At 42.7% G+C, this 20577-nt stretch overlaps 2 protein-coding genes and 1 pseudogene across 2 annotated transcripts; 1 reads left to right on the top strand and 2 right to left on the bottom strand.

The window, feature by feature from the left end:
- Window positions 1–351: 351 nt before the first annotated feature.
- ndufs1 (NADH:ubiquinone oxidoreductase core subunit S1) lies at window positions 352–9746 on the bottom strand. The gene is made up of 19 exons (XM_078243458.1): window positions 9638–9746; window positions 8717–8793; window positions 8161–8252; window positions 7830–7937; window positions 7562–7638; window positions 4444–4525; window positions 4168–4298; window positions 3852–4037; window positions 3553–3687; window positions 3230–3344; window positions 2911–3056; window positions 2667–2795; window positions 2329–2458; window positions 2019–2179; window positions 1430–1584; window positions 1147–1322; window positions 919–1053; window positions 747–819; window positions 352–648 (listed from the first exon to the last, which is right to left on the bottom strand). The coding sequence occupies exons 2-19, from the start codon at window positions 8787–8789 to the stop codon at window positions 557–559; spliced, it is 2196 nt and encodes a 731-aa protein (XP_078099584.1). The 5' UTR covers window positions 8790–8793; window positions 9638–9746; the 3' UTR covers window positions 352–556.
- A 265-nt stretch (window positions 9747–10011) lies between these two features.
- unc50 (unc-50 homolog (C. elegans)) lies at window positions 10012–15874 on the top strand. Its single transcript, XM_078243459.1, has 6 exons — window positions 10012–10121; window positions 11466–11737; window positions 11828–11948; window positions 12072–12211; window positions 12825–12932; window positions 15170–15874. The coding sequence occupies exons 2-6, from the start codon at window positions 11470–11472 to the stop codon at window positions 15304–15306; spliced, it is 774 nt and encodes a 257-aa protein (XP_078099585.1). The 5' UTR covers window positions 10012–10121; window positions 11466–11469; the 3' UTR covers window positions 15307–15874.
- A 1917-nt stretch (window positions 15875–17791) lies between these two features.
- Window positions 17792–20293, bottom strand: LOC144513081 (inosine-uridine preferring nucleoside hydrolase-like; annotated as a pseudogene).
- Between the last annotated feature and the right edge of the window lie 284 nt (window positions 20294–20577).

Here is a 20577-nt window from a genome sequence, read left to right as displayed (position 1 = left end):
TGTTTGCCCTAACAAAGTCAGGGAGTACATTTGTGGCTGCGGTCTTTTGTTTTGAACGTATTTTTGCGCCCAAATATAGAGGTTTACTCCTCGACGCAGCGGACCCGGGTTTGACTCCGACCTGCGGCCCTTTGCTGCATGTCATTCCCCCTCTCTTTCCTCTTTTATGTCTTCAGCTGTCCTATCAAAATAAAGGCCAAAAATGCCCCAAAAAATCTTAAAAAAAAAGAAGTCATAACACACTGCAAGTCTTAAAGCCTAAATACATTAGTTAAATAGGTGAAGGAATGACAAATAACGTAAGTGACAAGCAGATCTTCTACCAAATACAGGAAATGAAAAGCACTCAAATGGAGTAAAGATATTTGTAAGATTTTATTCATATTTCATGTTTTTTTTTTTATATGCTTCATTCAACAAAGCTTGTTCACAGGAGTGAAAACGATTTAACTGTATAGTACACGCATCAAGGACAACTTTAAATTAATGAGCAACACTGAGTTTGTTCTGAGAAGTGTGTGTCGTTTCAGCAAGAGGAGTTACTGCACGCGGGTGTTCAGCAAACTGACGGCTCGTCGACAGCGGCGGCTCCTTCTGTCACGGCTTTGACGCATTTGGCCATCGTCTGGGAAGCCCTGCTGATAGAATCTGAACACAGAAAGGGAAGGGGTAGAAGAAGTTTATTTAAAATTTCTATATATTTCTATTGTTGCCTTTGTATCTGCCATTTATAAAAACACATTTACCTGTCATGTAGAAGTCCTTTGCTGTTAGTTGAGGTGGCACCAGAGGAGCTGCTAGTAGGTCCTGGTTCACAGCCTGCGTACAACAGAGTGAGGAATCAGAGATCATTTTCTTCCTTTATATGACAGTCTGTGGGACGCCACATTCTGACTCTACGGATGTTTGTGTGTGTACCTGGGCGAGTTCATTAGCCTGTTTGAAATAGTTTGCCTCCTCTACGTCGTCGTAACGGACGAGATTAGGAGAGACCTCAGCTAGTCTGGATCGGACCCCCTCCACAGAGTCGTAGGGCAGCGTCACGCCTGCCAGCTGCAAACACACAAAGACATGACTTTTTTTTTTTAACGACTGTATGAACAGTATGAACATAAGTATGCTCCATGTGAATGACTCCCTGCTTACTTCAGATATGGCCCTGATGATCTTCCAGTCCTCTCTGGCCATTCCAGGAGCGGTGACAGCCACCCGGGTCTGTTGACTCCTTCCTTCAGTGTTGACATAGGTGGCGTTTTTCTCTGTGTATGCAGCACCGGGTAGGATGATGTCTGCCATTGGTGCTCCTATGTCACCATGGTGACCTGGAGGGGTTGAAAATGATGTTCTAATATATATTTGTGCTTTTTACTTTCACTGTCATAGTGACAACTGAATGTGTGTATGCTTGGTGGCATGTGTCTGTGTGTACCCTGGTAGATGATGAGGCTGTCTTCAGGCAGGTCGGCTCTGGTGATGCAGCCGGCATCAGCTCCCAGCAGGAACAGGACTTTGGGGGGAGTTGCCCTGATGGCGTCCACACCAGCCTTGTAGCCCAGGTCCAACGCAGCCACCTGACTGGCCACTCTGCTCACACACACACACACAGACACACAAAGTAAGTAGGGCTGTGCAATTAATGAAAACTGTAAGTGCATTTAGGATTTTGGCTCCTAATGATCACAAATACAGATGAATTGGAAGGAGAAAAAAAAGGTGGAAGGTGTTTTCACTGTTTTTAAAGTTTTTCAATAAATGCAACATCTTTCCAAAAGATTGTAATCATGTTAAATAATCGTGATTTCAATATTGACCAAAATAATCGTTCCATAATTGAGCAGCCCTCAAAGTAAGAGCAGGAAGCATCTACTGTACCTCACTAATAGAGGCTGATTTTACCATCACCTTCATTTATTTATTTAAAAAAAAAAAAAAAGCTATTCAAATCTGCAGAAAACGTTAATCGATTTGTCTTGAAAGCTTCAAATGAGTCCACACTTATGAGGACTGCCAAGTTGTACCTGTGCAGGACGTTGAGGACTTTCCACCCCTCTTCCACGCCACTGCTGGTTCTGGCGTTCTGAGCGATGGTGGAGACGGCGCTCATGATGGCGGCTCCGTCTTCTCTCTGCAGAGCACTGCTTCCCACGACCACTACCGGACGCTTAGCAGCTGACAGGACCTGGAGCCAGGGAAAAGGAAATGAAAATGTCAAGTAAAAGTTGCCAGATATTCATCTGAGAGCTGCCAAAAAAAGGAAAAAAAAAGTCACATCAGTTCATAAATCAGCACCAAAGCTCCCTCGAGTCAGATTGCGTGCGAGTCCATTACCTGGCAGAAGGGGTGTGTGCCGTTGGCCAGTTCCTTCAGTACTGAAGTCTCCTCTCCCAGATGGTCGTATGAGAAGCTCAGATCAACACCGTGACCCACCATGGCAACACGCAGCTCATTATGGAGCCAACTGACAGAGGAAGAGGGGGAAAACGAGAAAGACAGAGGGAGGCAAGTGACATCGATTATATAACTTTGATTTTATCCGGTAGAAGCAAAGACCAACTACAGGAGAAATAGTAGAATAAGTGCTGTGTAAAATCTATTTTTGCTGCAACAATACTGTCTCCAGGAGGACAATCCAAACAATTAATGCAAAGAGTTATGTATGAGTTTACCTCTTGCGGATTCGGGCGTTGAACAGCGGGGCTTCGTAGCGCGGGTTGGTACCTACGAGCAGCAGCAGGTCACAGTCCTCGATGCCGGCGATGCGAGAGTTCAACAGGTAGTTGGAGCGCAGGTCAGTGCTGCAGAGAGAGAGAGAGAGAGAGCGAGAGAGAGAGAGAGAGACAGAGAGAAAAGTTGTCCGCTGCACAACTAAAGATACTGTGGGAACCCTGTACATTATATACGCATTCTTACCCTGCCCCCGCCATAGGGAAGAGCTCCTCCGTGCAGAGGTTTTCCGAGTTGAGTCTGTTGAGGAGGTCTTTGAGGGAAACCAAAGTTTCAGCATCAGCCATCCCCCCTGCAATGACTGCTACCTCGCTGCCCTGCACACTCTGCAGCTACACACACACAGATATTTATACATCCAGACTCAAATATCATAATACAACCTAAAATGAGATGCATGAATATCAAGGCATAATAAATATCACGTCTCCTATCGGCATATAACAACTATATATAAAAAAGGAATAAACAGGCAGATCCAATACCGAAGCGAACACACACTTACTGCTCCAGCAACACGAGTGAGAGCATCCTCCCAGGTGGTTGGAGTCAGCTGCCCTGAATCATCCTTCACCATTGGTTGGGCCAACCTCTGCCTCTTCAGACCATCATATGCAAACCTGAGGACACACATTTGGGGATTTTTGTTCTCCTTAGTCGAGCTTTATGGCAACATATCTAACTTTTTAAGTGCATTGAGTGAAATTGGATGTTTGTGACTACATCGAGCTTTTATTTTACGGAGTAATTATCCAGCGAGACTAATTGTACTTCTTCAATTCAGTCGGAAACATGTTAATGTTTTCTGGCTTAGGATTTGTATTTTACCTGGTCTTGTCAGAGATCCATTCTTCGTTGATGTCTTCGTTCAGTCTGGGCATCACCCTCATCACCTCCCCTCCTCTTGTGCTCACCACGATGTTACTGCCCACAGCATCCAGCACATCAATTGACTCTGTTTTCCTGCAAATACAGCAGAAGATGAAGTGGGGGAAAAAGATGACCGAATCAGACACAAACTGAACTAACCAAAAGATTTGCTTCCAAAGGCTCATCATTTTAAATGCAAGTGACAGTAACTGTCTGCTCTGGTTTTCTAAGGTTGATAGTATCAAATTCTGTCCTACCTGGTCTCCCATGGTCGTGCGGTGAAAGCGTAGGGTTTGGAGGTGAGGGCTCCGACAGGACAGACATCGATAACGTTGCCGGACAGCTCTGACATGAACATCTTTTCCACGTACGTCCCGATCTGCAGGTTGTTTCCTCTTCCTGTTGTTCCCAGGTCTTCAACACCTGCGATCTCACTGGCAAAACTACACAGGAATTCATTAATGTGCTGTTAGAGGCTCTCCTATATTTTTACCATTTGAAGTGACAATAGCGGTCAATATGATTATTACATTTTGCTGATGGATGTAAATGTTATGTTTATCATGCACTTACCGGACGCAGCGCGTGCACTGGATGCAGCGGGTCATGATGGTTTTGATGAGCGGCCCAATGTTCTTGTCCTCCACTGCTCTTTTCCCTTCTGTGAAACGACTGCGGTCTGAACCAAACTGCATGGACTGGTCCTGAGAACACAGCAGGTGGAGTATTAACACAAGATACAATAGTGAAACTGGTTTTCAAATGTAATTGACACATACTAGCCCATTAACCTTAAGGGGATGAAGGTTAAGCTCTAAACCAAGGTGTTATATACTCGTCCATGGTTACCTGTAGGTCGCACTCTCCTCCCTGGTCACAAATGGGACAGTCCAGTGGGTGGTTGGCCAACAGGAACTCCATAACTCCCTCTCTGATGACAGATAGATACTTTATTTTATATTATATTATATTATATTATCCATCCATCCATCTTCATCCGCTTATCCGGGGTCGGGTCGCAGGGGTAGCAGCTCCAGCAGGGGACCCCAAACTTCCCTTTCCCGGGCCACATTAACCAGCTCCGACCTGGGGATCCCGAGGCGTTCCCAAGCCAGGTTAGAGATATAATCCCTCCACCTAGTCCTGGGTCTCCCCCGAGGCCTCCTCCCAGCTGGACGTGCCTGGAACACCTCCCTAGGGAGGCGCCCAGGGGGCATCCTTACCAGATGCCCGAACCACCTCAACTGGCTCCTTTCGACGCAAAGGAGCAGCGGCTCTACTCCGAGCTCCTCACGGATAACTGAGCTTCTCACCCTATCTCTAAGGGAGACGCCAGCTACCCTCCTGAGGAAACCCATTTCGGCCGCTTGTACCCTGGATCTTGTTCTTTCGGTCATGACCCAGCCTTCATGACCATAGGTGAGGGTAGGAACAAAAACTGACCGGTAGATTGAGAGCTTTGCCTTCTGGCTCAGCTCTCTTTTCGTCACAACGGTGCGATAAATTGAATGTAATACCGCACCTGCTGTGCCGATTCTCCGACCAATCTCCCGCTCCATTGTCCCCTCACTCGCGAACAAGACCCCAAGGTACTTGAACTCCTTCACTTGGGGTAAGGGACTCATTCCCTACTTGGAGAAGGCACTCCATCGGTTTCCTGCTGAGAACCATGGCCTCCGATTTAGAGGTGCTGATCCTCATCCCAGCCGCTTCACACTCGGCTGCGAACCGATCCAGTGAGTGCTGAAGGTCACAGGCCGATGATGCCATCAGGACCACATCATCTGCAAAAAGCAGCGACGAGATCCCCAGCCCACCGAACTGCAACCCCTCTCCACCCCGACTACGCCTCGATATCCTGTCCATAAATACTACAAACAGGATTGGTGACAAAGCGCAGCCCTGGCGGAGGCCAACTCTCACCTGAAACGAGTCCGACTTACTGCAGAGAACCCGGACACAGCTCTCGCTTTGGTCGTACAGAGATTGGATGGCCCTGAGAAGGGACCCCCTCACCCCGTACTCCCGCAGCACCTCCCACAGTATCTCCCGGGGCACCCGGTCATACGCTTTCTCCAGATCCACAAAACACATGTAGACTGGTTGGGCATACTCCCAGGCTCCCTCCAGGATCCTTGCGAGATTAAAGATCTGGTCCGTTGTTTCACGACCAGGGCGGAATCCGTCTTCAACCTGAGATTCAACTATCGACCGAACCCTCCTTTCCAGCACCTTGGAGTAGACTTTACCGGGGAGGCTGAGAAGTGTGATACCCCTGTAATTGGCACACACCCTCTGGTCCCCCCTTTTTTAAAAAGGAGAACCACCACCCCGGTCTGCCACTCCTTAGGCACCGTCCCAGACTTCCACGCAATGCTGAAGAGGCGTGTCAACCAAGACAACCCCTCCACACCCAGAGCTTTAAGCATTTCTGGACGGATCTCATCAATTCCTGGGGCTTTGCCACTGTGGAGTTGTTTAACTACCTCAGCAACCTCCACCAGGGAAATTGATGCCAATCCCCCCCATCACCCTCCAGCTCTGCCTCTACCATAGAGGCGTATTAGTCGGATTTAGGAGTTCCTCAAAGTGCTCCTTCCACCGCCCTATTACCTCCTCAGTTGAGGTCAACAGCGTCCCATCCTTACTGTACACAGCTTGGATGGTTCCCCCGCTTCCCCCTCCTGAGGTGGCGAACGGTTTTCCAGAAGTACCTTGGTGCCGACCGAAAGTCCTTCTCCATGTCTTCTCCGAACTTCTCCCACACACGCTGCTTTGCCTCTTTCACGGCAGAGGCTGCAGCCCTTCGGGCCCTTCGGTACCTTGCAACTGCCTCCAGAGTCGTCTGGGATAACATATCCCGGAAAGACTCCTTCTTCAATCGGACGGCTTCCCCTGACCACCGGTGTCCACCACGGTGTTCGTGGGTTACCGCCCCTTGAGGCACCTAAGACCCTAAGACCACAGCTCCTCACCGCAGCTTCAGCAATGGAAACTCTGAACATTGTCCACTCGGGTTCAATGCCCCCCAGCCTCCACAGGGATGCACGAAAAGCTCCGCCGGAGGTGTGAGTTGAAAGTCTGTCGGACAGGGGCCTCCTCCAGACGTTCCCAATTTACCCGCACTACCCGTTTGGGCTTACCCGGTCTGTCCAGAGTCTTCCCCCCACCCCTGACCCAACTCACCACCAGATGGTGATCGGTTGACAGCTCCGCCCCTCTCTTCACCCGAGTGTCCAAAACATACGGCCTCAGATCAGATGAAACGATTATAAAATCGATCATTGACCTTTGGCCTAGGGTGCTCTGGTACCAAGTACACTTATGAGCATCCCTATGTTCGAACATGGTGTTCGTTATAGACAATCCATGACTAGCACAGAAGTCCAACAACAAACAACCACTCTGGTTTAGATCAGGGAGGCCGTTCCTCCCAATCACGCCTCTCCATGTGTCTCCATCATTACCCATGTGCGCGTTGAAGTCCCCCAGCAGAACTATGGAGTCCCCGACTGGAGCCCCATGCAGGACTCCACTCAAGGTCTCCAAGAAGGCCGAATACTCCGAACTCTTGTTTGGTGCATATGCACAAACAACAGTCAGAGTTTTCCCCCCACAACCCGCAGGCGTAAGGAGGCGACCCTCTCGTCCACCGGGTTAAACTCCAACGTAGCGGCGCTCAGTCGAGGGGCTTGTGAGTATCCCCACACCCGCCCGGCGCCTCACACCCTGGGCAACTCCGGAGAAGAAAAGAGTCCAACCCCTATCCAGGAGTATGGTTCCAGAACCAAGACTGTGCGTAGAGGTAAGCCCCACCAGATATTATAATTTTTTTTTTATATATATATATATATATTTTTTTTTTATATATTAATAACGATACACACACAGACACTTTAAATAGTTAATTAACTTTGGTGACTTAAAATGTTGCGTAAAGTTTGAATCATGTTTGAATATTTAATACCTGGCTTTGCGTGTCTTCTCTGAGTTGGTGAGGATGTTCCAGCCCTTCATGACGGGCATGGCACAGGCTGCTACAGGCTGAGGAACGAGAACACACACACACACACACACACACACACACACACACACACACACACACACAATTGTCAGAGCATGGAGCATCATGAAGCACAAGAAGTAGTTTGTGGCCCTTTGTGTTTCCTACAGCCATTGCTGCATTCAATAATATCTGCTTCTGTTTTTCTGACCAATCAGATGCACTTGGTTACCTTTGGAGCTCTCTCAATCTCCACCAAACACATACGACAGTTTCCCGCCACTGAGAGGCGCTCGTGGTAACAGAACCTGGGGATCTGGATTCCTGCCTTCTCACAGGCCTGATGGAGAAAGGAAACAGTCATGATAAGGTGGGAAATTCTAAAAAGATCAAATTATGTACACATGAATCCAAAATGGACTAGATTATTGTCAGGGCAACACAATTACCACAAAATAGTGCCTATTGATAACATACTGTATATACAAAAAATACAGTATACAATATGAAGGATCACATGAAACATCTTTATTGGTTTTCAGTAAAATAATCAAATTTCTTACCTGCAGCACAGTAGTTCCAGGCTCCACCTCCAGTGGTTTCCCATCTACAAACACTTCCACCATGTTGCTGGCAGCACGCACTGAAGTACGTACTGTAAGTGGATACACAAAGGTCAGATTTACTGAAATTAAATGAAACCTGTAAGCATTTTCTGTTTCTCAAAAAGTGAAACAAAAATGGATCTCAGAGGGGAATTAAGCATAGGACAGAGGCATCTTTAAATTATGTAAATGCATAAGTTTCTACCCAGCAATGAATGAAACATACTGAACAACACAGTGAAAAGAAAGGAACTATTGATGGGAAGCTTCTGACAATTGTATAAACTAGGATAAATTGCCTGATATACTGAAACACAACCATGTTCAAAATAAGAATTAAAATACAAATGGTAATAATACGTACAATCATATCATGAATTTAATTGGCTCCAAAACAGTAAACAGCTTATTTAGATTAAGGAGAATAACTGTTACCTTGTCTCTCACACACACACACACACACACACACACACACACACACACACACACACACACACACACACACACACATTACCAGTGTTGGAGGGAGCCAGGCTGCTCTTGGCAGCTCCGGCTAGAGCCCGACCGACAGTTGGCAGTCGCAACATGACTCTGTGAGAGTAAAACAGAAAGAAACATGGTGTTTGTTTGTTGATAAGTAAGAGAACATAGCTGTCAGAGTCGAGCTGTACTGCAAATAATCTACAGTGCTCTAAAAAGGTTTTTTACATCCCTTGAGGTCTTTGCACAATATCTTTAGCTACAACATTATTTTAATATTAAATGTCTGGGATCCATAATGTTTTCTGTTTCAACATGAAATTGAAATTGTTTTGATTTTGTTTTGTTTTTTTTCAAGATTATGTCACAATATACAATCAACATTATTTTTGCACTGCTCAGATTTCATGCAAGGCATAGCAGACTTAGAAAGCTTTAACATTATGTTGAATCTATAATATTTAGGCTTTCGGTTTAACGTTAGGCCTTTCATTTGAGACAAAATAAATAATGCTGCCCCTTATCCAAAGAATTACTACAAAAAGAATTGGAGCCACAATAGTTAGTTAGTTAACGTTAGCTAGCTTAATAGCTGCCACTGTCAACAACAAGTGATGTTGTCACTCAACCACGTAATTAACGTTTCAAGGAGATAATGCGCAGAAAGGTCGAAACACAGACATAACAAAATGTTGGGCACGGTTATATACAGTTTATGTACCAATGTAGACATGGGGAGGAAGCTTATAAGTAACATGGACCTTTCAATGCGGACTGCTTGCTTGCTGGCTAATAGTGTTAGCTAGCTAAGAGTACTCAAGGACACGGGCATTGCAATGTTATAAAAGGGTTACAGTGAGTAATACGGTCAAACACATAATTGTCTACTGGTCTTGCAATAAATAACAAATAGATGTAAAAGCCTATACGTGCATAATATGTTTCTGATTCTTACCTTTCGCTATTTGGCCTTCTTGACCAGAACAGCGATGATCTGAGTTGTACTACCAGTCAAATAGCTATGGGGTTAGGGGAAATAGTATGGTGTCTTACTTCCGTTTGAAATGAGGTCTCACATTTCACAATAAAAGTAACAATATTCACCATAGAAATATAAATATTTCGATGATCTTAACATAATGCAATATTTCTTTCTTTCTTTCTTTCTTTCTTTCTTTCTTTCTTTCTTTCTTGTATGCGTTCACACCATGGATGTATTATAAAATCACACTTACTTGGTGTTTATATAAATAAAGCTGTTTATATTCTGAGAGCCTGGGTTTCACCTCCGACTACATTTCCCATGATGAACCGGATGATACCGGAAGTAGCTACGTGTTCATTTTCGCGACAGTTCAGGAAGCATCTACTGAAACAGCTAGCTACAGATTCAGAAACGAGTTGGTGCTTTCTCCTGCGAAGGAGTACAGCAAAAACAGGTAAATAACATTAAAGAAGTTTAGTTGTTTAGTTAATACCAAATAGTTACCGCTGCGTTTACCTGGTATATTACAAATAATACTGACCAGGCCTTCCTATCTTATTAGACAAATTAGCAACAAGCTAACAGGACATGCTAGCAAACAGCGTCATCTAACAAGGGAATTAAATATGTCAGTGCTTGTTGGGGGTATATTTGCTACTGCGCAGTAGGTAAATTGTGTAATTGGTTTATACAGGAATATTTTAAATTAGTTTAAGTTTTTTTTAATGTAACTTAGCCCATGTGTAGCATAGGTGTGCAATAGCATCCTCTGTTTCTGTGTTGTTATTTGTTTTTAGGCAGTTTAGGCTGTTCAGTGATATAGAACATATACATTTACAGGGCATATTATAGAGATTTGAAATAAAGGATTGTGTGTATTTTCTTAAAACTGTCATAATTACCTAGTGTCTAGCTAGTCAAGCCGTTTAAAAGCATCATGTCAACAAAATGGTATTCTCTCCTGCTATGGGTTTATTCTTATTTTTAGAAAATACCTCATATAATGACACAACAGAAGCTGTACTTGATCCTAGAAACCCTTAATCCTAAATGTCCCAGTACATTTATGTACCCCAAATACATCATGCATAACATATCAGTTGCTTTAAAGTTTAAAAATAGCATGTAAGTTTTGCAAAGTAATATTGTCTTTAGAGATGTTCCGATACCAGTATCGGTATCGGCTCCGATACTGCCTAAAACGTTGGTATCAGTATCGGGAAGTACTGGAGTTTATACACCGATCCGATACCACGTAATAAAGCCCTAAAGAAAAAATACGTTAGTTTATTTATGTTCTTTTTCCGTTATAACTGACTGTCAAACTGCAGAATAAAAACATTCTGTGGCATTCATGTTTCACAAAGAGTTTAACCTGAGCCGGACTGACAACAAAGATAGAAATCATATCACATCCATACAGGGATAGTAGTATACAGTTCTTAAAACATAATAAAATATATGACACACTGGTATCAGATCGGTACTCGGTATCGGCCGATACGCAAGTTCAGGTATCGGAATCGGTAGCTGGAAGCAAAAAATGGTATCGAACCAGCTTTAATTGTCTTGCTGTCTCGACTTATATAAATACAGTTACTGTGGTTTTATGTTTGTCACTGTGATGATTAGATTGCTCTTTATCTGCAGAGTACAAGATAACTTACAGAATAAACAAAACATCAAGGTTAGAGTGCTAAACTTCCTCTGTGTGCAGCAAATTCACCTTGTCTTTCTTCTCATCTTCCATTCTTTCTTCGCTTGTCCTTACCTCCCTCTTTTTTTATCTGATATCCAGCACCATGTTGCCGACCATCTTGCCGGACAGCAATGGCGCCCTCGGTGCTAGGGACGCTGCACGTCACACAGCAGGCGCCAAGCGCTACAAGTACCTGCGACGGCTGCTCCGTTTTAAACAGATGGACTTTGAATTTGCCCTGTGGCAGATGCTTTACTTGTTTACGTCACCACAGAGAGTCTACCGCAACTTCCACTACAGGAAACAGACCAAGGACCAGTGGGCCAGGGACGACCCTGGTTTTCTTGTCCTGCTCAGCATCTGGCTATGTGGTAAGTCTATACTCGGTCACATGTAGCCAGTGGAAACCTGATGTTGTCACTGTACTATGATGACTGAACACTCCCTCTGTTCCTCTGCAGTGTCCACAATAGGCTTTGGTTTGGTGTTGGACATGGGAGCAGTGGAGACTCTGAAGCTACTGCTGTGGGTGGTCTTTGTTGACTGTATAGGAGTTGGCCTTCTCATATCAACCCTCATGTGGTGAGTAGTGGGTTTTGCCTCGTTTAGAAGTATTGAATGGCATTTCCTCCAGTTACTGTAATTGGGGCATGTTTTTGTACATGCGTATTTTTTAATAAATCTTGTTCATTTTGTCTTTTCCAGGGTTATCAGCAACAAGTACCTGCTGAAACAGCCCAGCAAAAACTTTGATGTGGAGTGGGGCTACGCATTTGATGTTCACCTCAATGCCTTCTACCCTCTTCTAGTCATCCTGCATTTCCTGCAGCTCTTCTTCATCAACCGTGAGTAGACGTGACTCTGTGTTATCTATCAGTGTGTCTGAAATTATCTCATCCAATTTAAATGGTTTTTAGTACAGTTAAATGTGCATTTTATGTGTAGAATGCAGATCAACAAGACCCGAGGCCACTATTCTATTTTGTGTATGTATGTATTATAAAATATAATTCCGACTATCACAATTTATATTTATTAAGACGACATTGATAATAAAAGCAAAAGACACTAATGTACATCTCAAGAGTTTTGTTTTGAATTGAAAGACATTTTTTCTATTACAAAATAGAAACAACAACTGATGTAATGAAAATGGACCATTGTAAGGAAAAGCTACGACATTACGACCATTTTTATTTGGACAGTCAGTTGTGTATGCACAGGTGATTAAACTGGTGATAAAAATAACCCCTGTAACCATAGTAACTGTACACACCAAAGACAGAGAGCCTCTTTAGTACACTTCATCAACTAAAAATGAATACTTCTAATAATCATATGTGACTTCTACTAGTGTGTTTTTTGTTCAGAAAAACTGAATCAACATCAGGTGTTGAAATAAACCCTTACACCCGCCTCCTTTATCACCATAATTACAGTTTGTTTTGTGTGTTTCAGATATTGTGGTAATAAACTCCGATTGGTTCGTGGGATACTTTGTCGGTAACACCATGTGGCTAATAGCCATTGGTTATTATGTCTACATCACGTTTTTAGGGTACAACGGTAAGTCCTATTCACATTTAAATACACAGAGTTAGATTGTTCTCAAAATGTTCACTAAAAATGACCAATATGTCAGTAAATAGACCGTTTCTGGATTTACGTCGCCTTGTCAGTGTAATATGACTTCAGATCGGGTTGGATTAATAACTTCTGATTATATTTAGTTATGTCCCTAATCAGAACTGATTCTGCAGAAGGAGACATTTCCATTTTCAAAATGTGTTAACACATCTATTTACAGCTGTAATGATTAGTTGATCGATCAATTAGTTGATAGTTAATTGTCAACTATTTTGGTTAAACATTTGCAAGTTCCAGCTTCTCTGTCGTGAGTATTTGTTGTGTTTATATGTATCAGCAGAGTAACTGGTCATCATAATAACTGTAAAATGTCCGATTAAGGAGTTGTGGTGTATTTCCTGAAAAAACAGTAAGTTGGACACAAAACAGAGAGGGGTAATTTATGTGGATGTGACGACAGTTAAGTTTAGGAAAAGGATTGTGGTTTGGGTTAAAACTCTCCCGAGGAACGAACACACGTTTCCAGGGTGTTTCTCTCAACACCCTGCTTTCCTGAATATGAACTTCTGCCATCGGGTAGAAGATTCCGTGTGTCGAGATATAAAACAAGTAAACTTAAGTTATTGTTTATCCCAACCTCTATCAAGCTGCTGAGCTCCAATCGTAAATGATAGCACAACCGAGCAAAGTGCAATAAAGACCTCAGCACTTTTTGCACATAGCACTTTAATTCTTACGGTAACTTTTTAAGAGGTAGTATTGTCTGTGAAGGACTGTTCAAAAGTAAATTTATTTGTTGTTGTATTCATTTCCATCTCGGGTTAAAGCAGTCACCATTAAGCACACCCTGTTTCCAGGGCCGGCAATTGCTATAGGCGAACTAACTCAAATGTGTTGGGGACGCCGTGTCGCCCTTAGGTCTACTTCTCATTAATAATAGAATTAGAATGACATGCGAAATAAAACATGTTTATTAAACGTGATCATCCTAATGCGCCCCCTCAGCCACACGGAGCTCTGAAGCAGACCTGTGCGTCGCTTAGCGTCCACTCCTGCTGTAAAAATAGAGACGAGCAGCGGTACAGACCACGGAGCTGCTGCAGCTCGCCTTCCGTGGTCTGTGCAGCTTCAGGTTTATAAAGGACGCGCTCTGCTGTGGTCATGTAGATGTGTCCCGTTTGTGCTCTGTGTATTTCTGCGGTAGGTCTAGTTTCGGTTCCCTAAACTTTGTCTCATCCAGAGACCAGAGTCTCAAACGGGGCTCGGAGTCTGTCAGACGGTTTGAGATCTACCGTATCAGCAGAGCAATCACGTAACGCACAGCAGACTATGGTGGAGGTGGTTTATTTTCTGAAATATTGTGATTTCAATCTTGTAATAGCCTATTACCACTTTATTTTTCTCAAAATATCACGACTCCTCCAAATCTCAGAGAGCACAGATGAGAGATATTTTGAATGTACACAAAGTTTTGAACATGAGTAGAAATATTGCTCAAACACATCTGAAATATTACAGTCCAGGGGTTTATTAATTCTTTAAAATGAATTCATGTAGCCTATCACTGAGGTGAATAATTGTCATATGCACATTAAAGGAGGTTAATTCCCCAACAAAAGAGGAGGGAGGAGTAAATGATGCTAGGTTACATGTGTGCTGACTCAGATATAATTAGAGAAGTTGATCCAAAGGAGAATAAATAGATGAAAGCAATACAGATTTCCTGAGAGCCTTACTGCAATATATTCCATTATGTTTTATATTTGGATTGTAATCTGTGTTTCCCTTTACATAAAGATATTTCCAGTATAAATTGATTCAGAAAAATGTAGAAATGGGTGCATAAAAATTCACCTGAATGCAGGAAATGAATTGTTTAATGTTCAAAATGTTCAAGGGGAGGACCCCCAGACCCCCCCCCCCCCATCATAAGTCACCATGCACACAAATCTGGAAACAAAACACTGGCCTTTGGGTTGCCAGACCAGTTATGATTAGACCAAATGTTGATGCCATCTAACTTACATGCAAGTAAAATGTACATACATTGGTACTCTATCGCTGACACAGCACTGTGGAGATCTGGCACTGCAAGACTGGGGGGGGGGGAGTAATGTGGTGTACATTTCAATGTGACTTTATAGATGTGTAATGTTGGCCAAAGTATGTGCTGCCTGTCACTCTGTTGATGTATTTGTCTTGCGTTATCCACACAGCTCTACCCTTCCTGAAGAACACAGTGGTGCTGCTCTACCCCTTCGCTCTGCTCGGCCTCATCTACGTCATCTCCGTCTCTCTGGGCTGGAACTTCACTAAGGGTCTCTGCTGGTTTTACAAGTACCGCGTCCAGTAGGACCAGTTTGTCTCTGAGGTTGGACACTAATTGGCTCCAGGCCGTCTCAAAAATCTGTTTTCAACTCACGTCTAGCTGACAACAAATCCATTTCCAGCTTCTGTCAGTCAACATCTGTTTGGGAAGAACTCTGGTTGACTCTCATCAAACGGGGACGCCGGCTTTATTGGCGCTGAGCCGAGTTGACTGTTGCTCGACTCTCAATTGACTCGGTTGATTTTCTGTTTGGCTCTTATGTTGAGCTGGAGCTCTGAAGTCAGTAAACGGTGATGTGTTTGGACTAGTTGCAGAAACGGGGGCAGATGTACTACAGCTTTTATTGTTCTTTTTGTTTGATTTGTAAATATTCTGGCAGGTTGTAATATATACCCAGACGATTGTTTCTGAAGAGTCAACATTTGCTTTGTTTCTTTGAGTTTTCTTTAAAAAAAAAAAAAAAAATATCCTGCTTATTGAAGAGAAAAAAGGAAAGTGGAGGAACATGGAATGGACACTTTTTTCCCCTTTTCTTTTTTTATCCTAAAGTGTACATTCCAAAGCACTTTCAATAAAAGGTTTTATTAATTTAGGTTGCCTCAGTTTTACTTTCTGGAGGAATAAATGCCTTGCTATAGCTGGGTCACTCTGGCATGTTTAAAGCTCCCAGCAGGGTGTGCCCTACCTTACAAGTTTTTTGATGTTGTGGGAAATATTTCCAATAGTAGGCAGGATTATGTAGTAAAAAGTCTCACAGTGGCGCTGTTGATGTTGTAATTGTTGCACATTAATCACTTTTCCTTCATTGATGCTTTTTGTTCATATTACTGTGCAGATGCTTGGGGGAAATCCTATCTATAAAAAAGGCCTTTTTATAAGCCATTATAATATTTAAAAAAAAAAATCTAATTAGTGTGATCCTTTCTTTATATTTACTATATACTGTGTAACAGTCATTAGTAATTTTCCTAGTACATTTTGTCGAGACAAGTACACACTGTAAGTATCAACTAATTTATTTGAGGTTTTAAGAAAGAACCAGTAGGTTACTGTAGAGGAAAGACGTCAGCTGGGCCAGATAAACTCTGCACTGTCTGCTGCTCTACTTATCAACTCAATTTAAGCATTATCTGCAATAAACCCTGGATTCGGTAGAGTTCATTGCAATAATAAGTTTACTGTTGGCACAAATACAGCAAAAGTGAGGGCTGTTTCCCCAGGGAAAGGCCCACCGAATACACTCGGTTTCTGAGTTCTCTTTCATGCTAGTCAAACGTTTTTTGGGGGGGGGGGTTAACTCTGTCCCGCCCCATCTCCCAAAATGCTGACTATGTTCCACCAGTACATTTACTTTAAACCTACATCTATCTAACTATATACCAATCTTATGTAAGGTGTTAGGTACAGTAACATCATGTAGGATCCTCCAAAAGCCTCGACTTTATAAAACGAATAAGAAAAACCCTTATGTTTGCTTTTGCTTAGTGGCCTCTACCAGAGTAGACTCATTATCAGATCTCACCTGGGAGTCAGGCATCCGGAGTCACCTTTAGCTTTGGAATGATCTAGCGGTCAGAAATAAAATATGTGGCCCAGGGGCCTTTTCACTTCAATTCTGGATTAAAACATGGTTTATGACATTATGGGATTAGATGGTAAGACACTAGAAAGACACATTACATGGTAGTTTTATACATGCATAGTTTATAAGTTGATTTCCAGTAGAACTCACATCTTTCTTTATGCTAGACTTATAGGCTGCAACAACCAATCAAAAACACCTGAGCTAATACACCATCAATAATGGATAAACAAATAAGACAATGTATCTCAAGGTCTATAGGATAGGATACAAATCCAGAAATAGAAATGACTGAATGTGAAATGTAAAGTAAGTGAAAAAAATTTTTTAAATATGGGAGACGACCTCAACTCCCAAGTCTGCTATCACATCTGGAATTAAGCTTTTTAATGTTAAAGAAAAACAAATCATACAGAAGATCACGTCTACTAATGAGGACACAAATGCAAAAACAATGTAATGAATGAGTAAAAAGTCTCATATTGCACGTAAGTGATCAGGCAGTCTGCTTCTAATGAAAAATAATGAAAATAGTTTTTAAGGAAATATCAGGTACATACAAATCAAATCCTTACCTACTTTGAATGTTTGTGTTTCATGTGGTTCAAAAAAGTAATTCTCTAAAGTCTAGTGCGGGTTTACCAACTATGTTAGGAGAAATAAAAAAATAAAAAAGTGCATCCCACTGTGTCGATCAGATGGCTCGAGAAAACACAGCAAAGCTGGATTGTTTTCTCCTCGGGGCCTTCACATGTGACTGATGGTTATAACACCTGCAGTATTTTCCAAAGGAGCTGCACACTGCCTAATACCACTATACTGTGTTTAAGACAATGGCATGGAATAATTATAAGAGTGGTATGGACTGTATCGTCTGTAGTGCACTTTGCAGAGATTATGTGTTTAGTGGGACTCAGACATGTCATGCTATTTCAGTGCCTTCATCATCATTTGTTTGAACTTCTCGTCAATTTTCTTCATGATGAAGACTTTGTGTTTCTTCTTCAGCAGGTCCATGTAGTCTACGACCATCATGCCTCGGGCGTGGGTTCCCTCCAACTCCACCTGCAACCTAGAAGAGAAAGGCAAGAAGTTGCATCCAATACTGAAATGTATTGTCTTTGGCTTTTGTGCTGATGGTTTGTTAAAAGTAGAAAACTTATGTTCTAATCACACACTCATACTTATTTCGTATCAGCGACTGTCTATCCTGGCATTGGCACCTCGTTTAAAGTGCAGAAACTGACTGAACATTAAAGTTGTTAAAGGTATGAAAGCAATGGCCGGTTTGGCTCAGTGGTAGAGCAGGCACACATATACTGAGAGGTTTATGCCTTGATGCAGAGGTCAAGGGTTTGAATCCAATCTGTGACAATTTCTTGCATGTCTTCCCCATTTCTCACCTAGCTGTCCTATCAAAATAAAGGTGGAAAAAGCCCAAAAAATAATCTTTAAAAATAAATAAGGGATGAAAGCAGTATTTTAACCTCTGCACTCTGTGTCATTGATGGCTGCAGCCAAGGCGTAGGTGTCACAGGAGTTGAACCCAGGTCCTCCTACCAGCTCCTTTTGATACCGCTCAGTCTGGACCATCTGCAGTGACAAGTGAAATACAAGAAGTGATATTTATTCTGAATTATTTTTCAGTCTGTTGAAACACTCAGGAGGACACCATCGTACCTTCCTGGTGTGGAGGGAAATCTTTTCCATGAAACGAGCCTTGTCTGTGTCTTGGGCCAGCCAAGTGTCGCAGAAAGACTAAGGGAGAAGCAGACACGAAGTAAGTCAAGTGGTGGGTCAGTTTAAAGTAACGTTAATTCTTGCAATTTAAAGTCTCAACAAAATAATTACTGACCCACGGCAGGCTGCTCCTGCAGTTGAACTCCCAGGTGGTGATGTAGGTGGGACAGCTGTAGCGGTCCAACACAATGTAGGCAGCTTCAGGGTCAGCCACGAAGTTAAACTCTCCACACACTGTTGTGTTACCCCTGGCTACACACACACACTCACACACACACACCAAATATATTTCTCTCTAGTTTCACGATATAACACATTGAGTTTAACACTTACAGTTGATGTTAACGCACAGATAACGTACATTTAGTGTTTCCTCCCATGATGTAGAGCGCCGGAAGGGTTTAGTTGTACTGCGACGGCCAGGTTAGTGAGGGGCGCTGTGGCAACCAAACTCACCTGCAAGTAAGAAAAACAATAAGTAGCCTACAAATGTGCTATATAAATAAAATTGCCTTGCCTTGCCTTACAGTACAGCTTTTTTTTTTTTACTTATCCATCATGCACCGTGTGCTGTAGTAGGTGGTACATTATGATACAATACAACTTTATTATCAGTTTACACTGAAATTAATTTTGCGTTCCTGAGCAGCTCCACTCAAAGAAAAAAAGACAAAAAACAATTACACATATAGTAGAAAAGATGAAAACACATCAACAGTCATGTTTCATGATATCCTCAGATCCAGATCTTAATTGGCGGCACACTGATTTGGGTTTAGCAACAGGATAGACTGATGTAGCCTATAAAAGAGTTATTGAGCCTGTTGCGTCTAATTAGAATGCAAAAGTTGGTATTAATAGTATTCATGATTCTAGCTTCCTAAATATGTAATTAATGGATCTTATATGATAAAGAACATTTAATATTAGCCTTTACAACAAAAGCCAAACTTTCGTATGGTAAAAAGGAACAGATTGAGTAATTATTTTCAAAACAGTCCATATTTGTAGTATAGGCTAAACAAAAATCGTAAAAAGTATTAAGCATCAAATAAAGGTCAGTGCATAAATGATACAGTGATATAGACATGTTTTTAACATGATAAACAGTTTCATGATGATGTGTTATGTTGACAATCTTGATGATGGCCTCTGCAGCTCGTTTCTTCTGCAGCAGCTCCAGGCCTGGAGCATCTGGATCTGGGACGTCGCCCAGCTCTTCCTTCCCGTGGAAATCTCCAGCGTGGCGTGTTCAACCCAGCAGTGGCCCTGAACATCCGCAGTACACTGGGATCTGTGGAGTAAGTATGTGTTGTGCTTGAAATATAGCAATCATCATATCTCCAATGCTTTTGTTAAACCTGTAAAAATAGCATACATTACCATGATATTAACCCCTTAAAACCCCCTTAATCAGTCAGAACACCAAACTTCCCTTGGCACCAATTTATGTTGACACACCAATGTACGAGGGCTCCCTTGCTGTCTGAAGTTAGTCAGCCACAAACTTACACCCGGCCTGTTGCAGACTTTCAGGACACGCAGTGTGTTCTTGAGGACGTTCTCCAGCGGTGTGTTGCCATGGCAGCAGGTGATCCCCAAAATCTCCGCATCGGGGGCCACAAGGGCCACCATGAAGGCCTGAGCATCCACCCCTGTGTCCACGTCGAGGATCAACTTCTTCTTCATCCTACAACAGGTAAAGAGACCAGAGCAAGTGTCACGCTGAGGGACAAGCCAAAGTTGTTCTTATTGGCTTATTTAGGATGGCTGAGAGAACTTAAGACACTGCAGTTGAATAAAACACATGCAAATAGACAGATTTAGACAAGTTGTGCATCATTGTTAATGCTTTTTAACAAGATAAAACACATTAATAAAGCTATTTATTACAACTTGGTAGAAAGCGGGAAGTAGAATATCTGAAGACTACAGGCAGACATACTTTGCTGTGTTTAGTGCACGGATCTCCA

The sequence above is a fragment of the Sander vitreus genome, chromosome 24 (assembly GCF_031162955.1).
Source record: "Sander vitreus isolate 19-12246 chromosome 24, sanVit1, whole genome shotgun sequence".
NCBI lineage: Eukaryota > Metazoa > Chordata > Actinopteri > Perciformes > Percidae > Sander > Sander vitreus.
The sequence above is the reverse complement of the archived record's forward strand: the minus strand, read 5'-3'. Positions and strand labels throughout refer to the sequence as shown.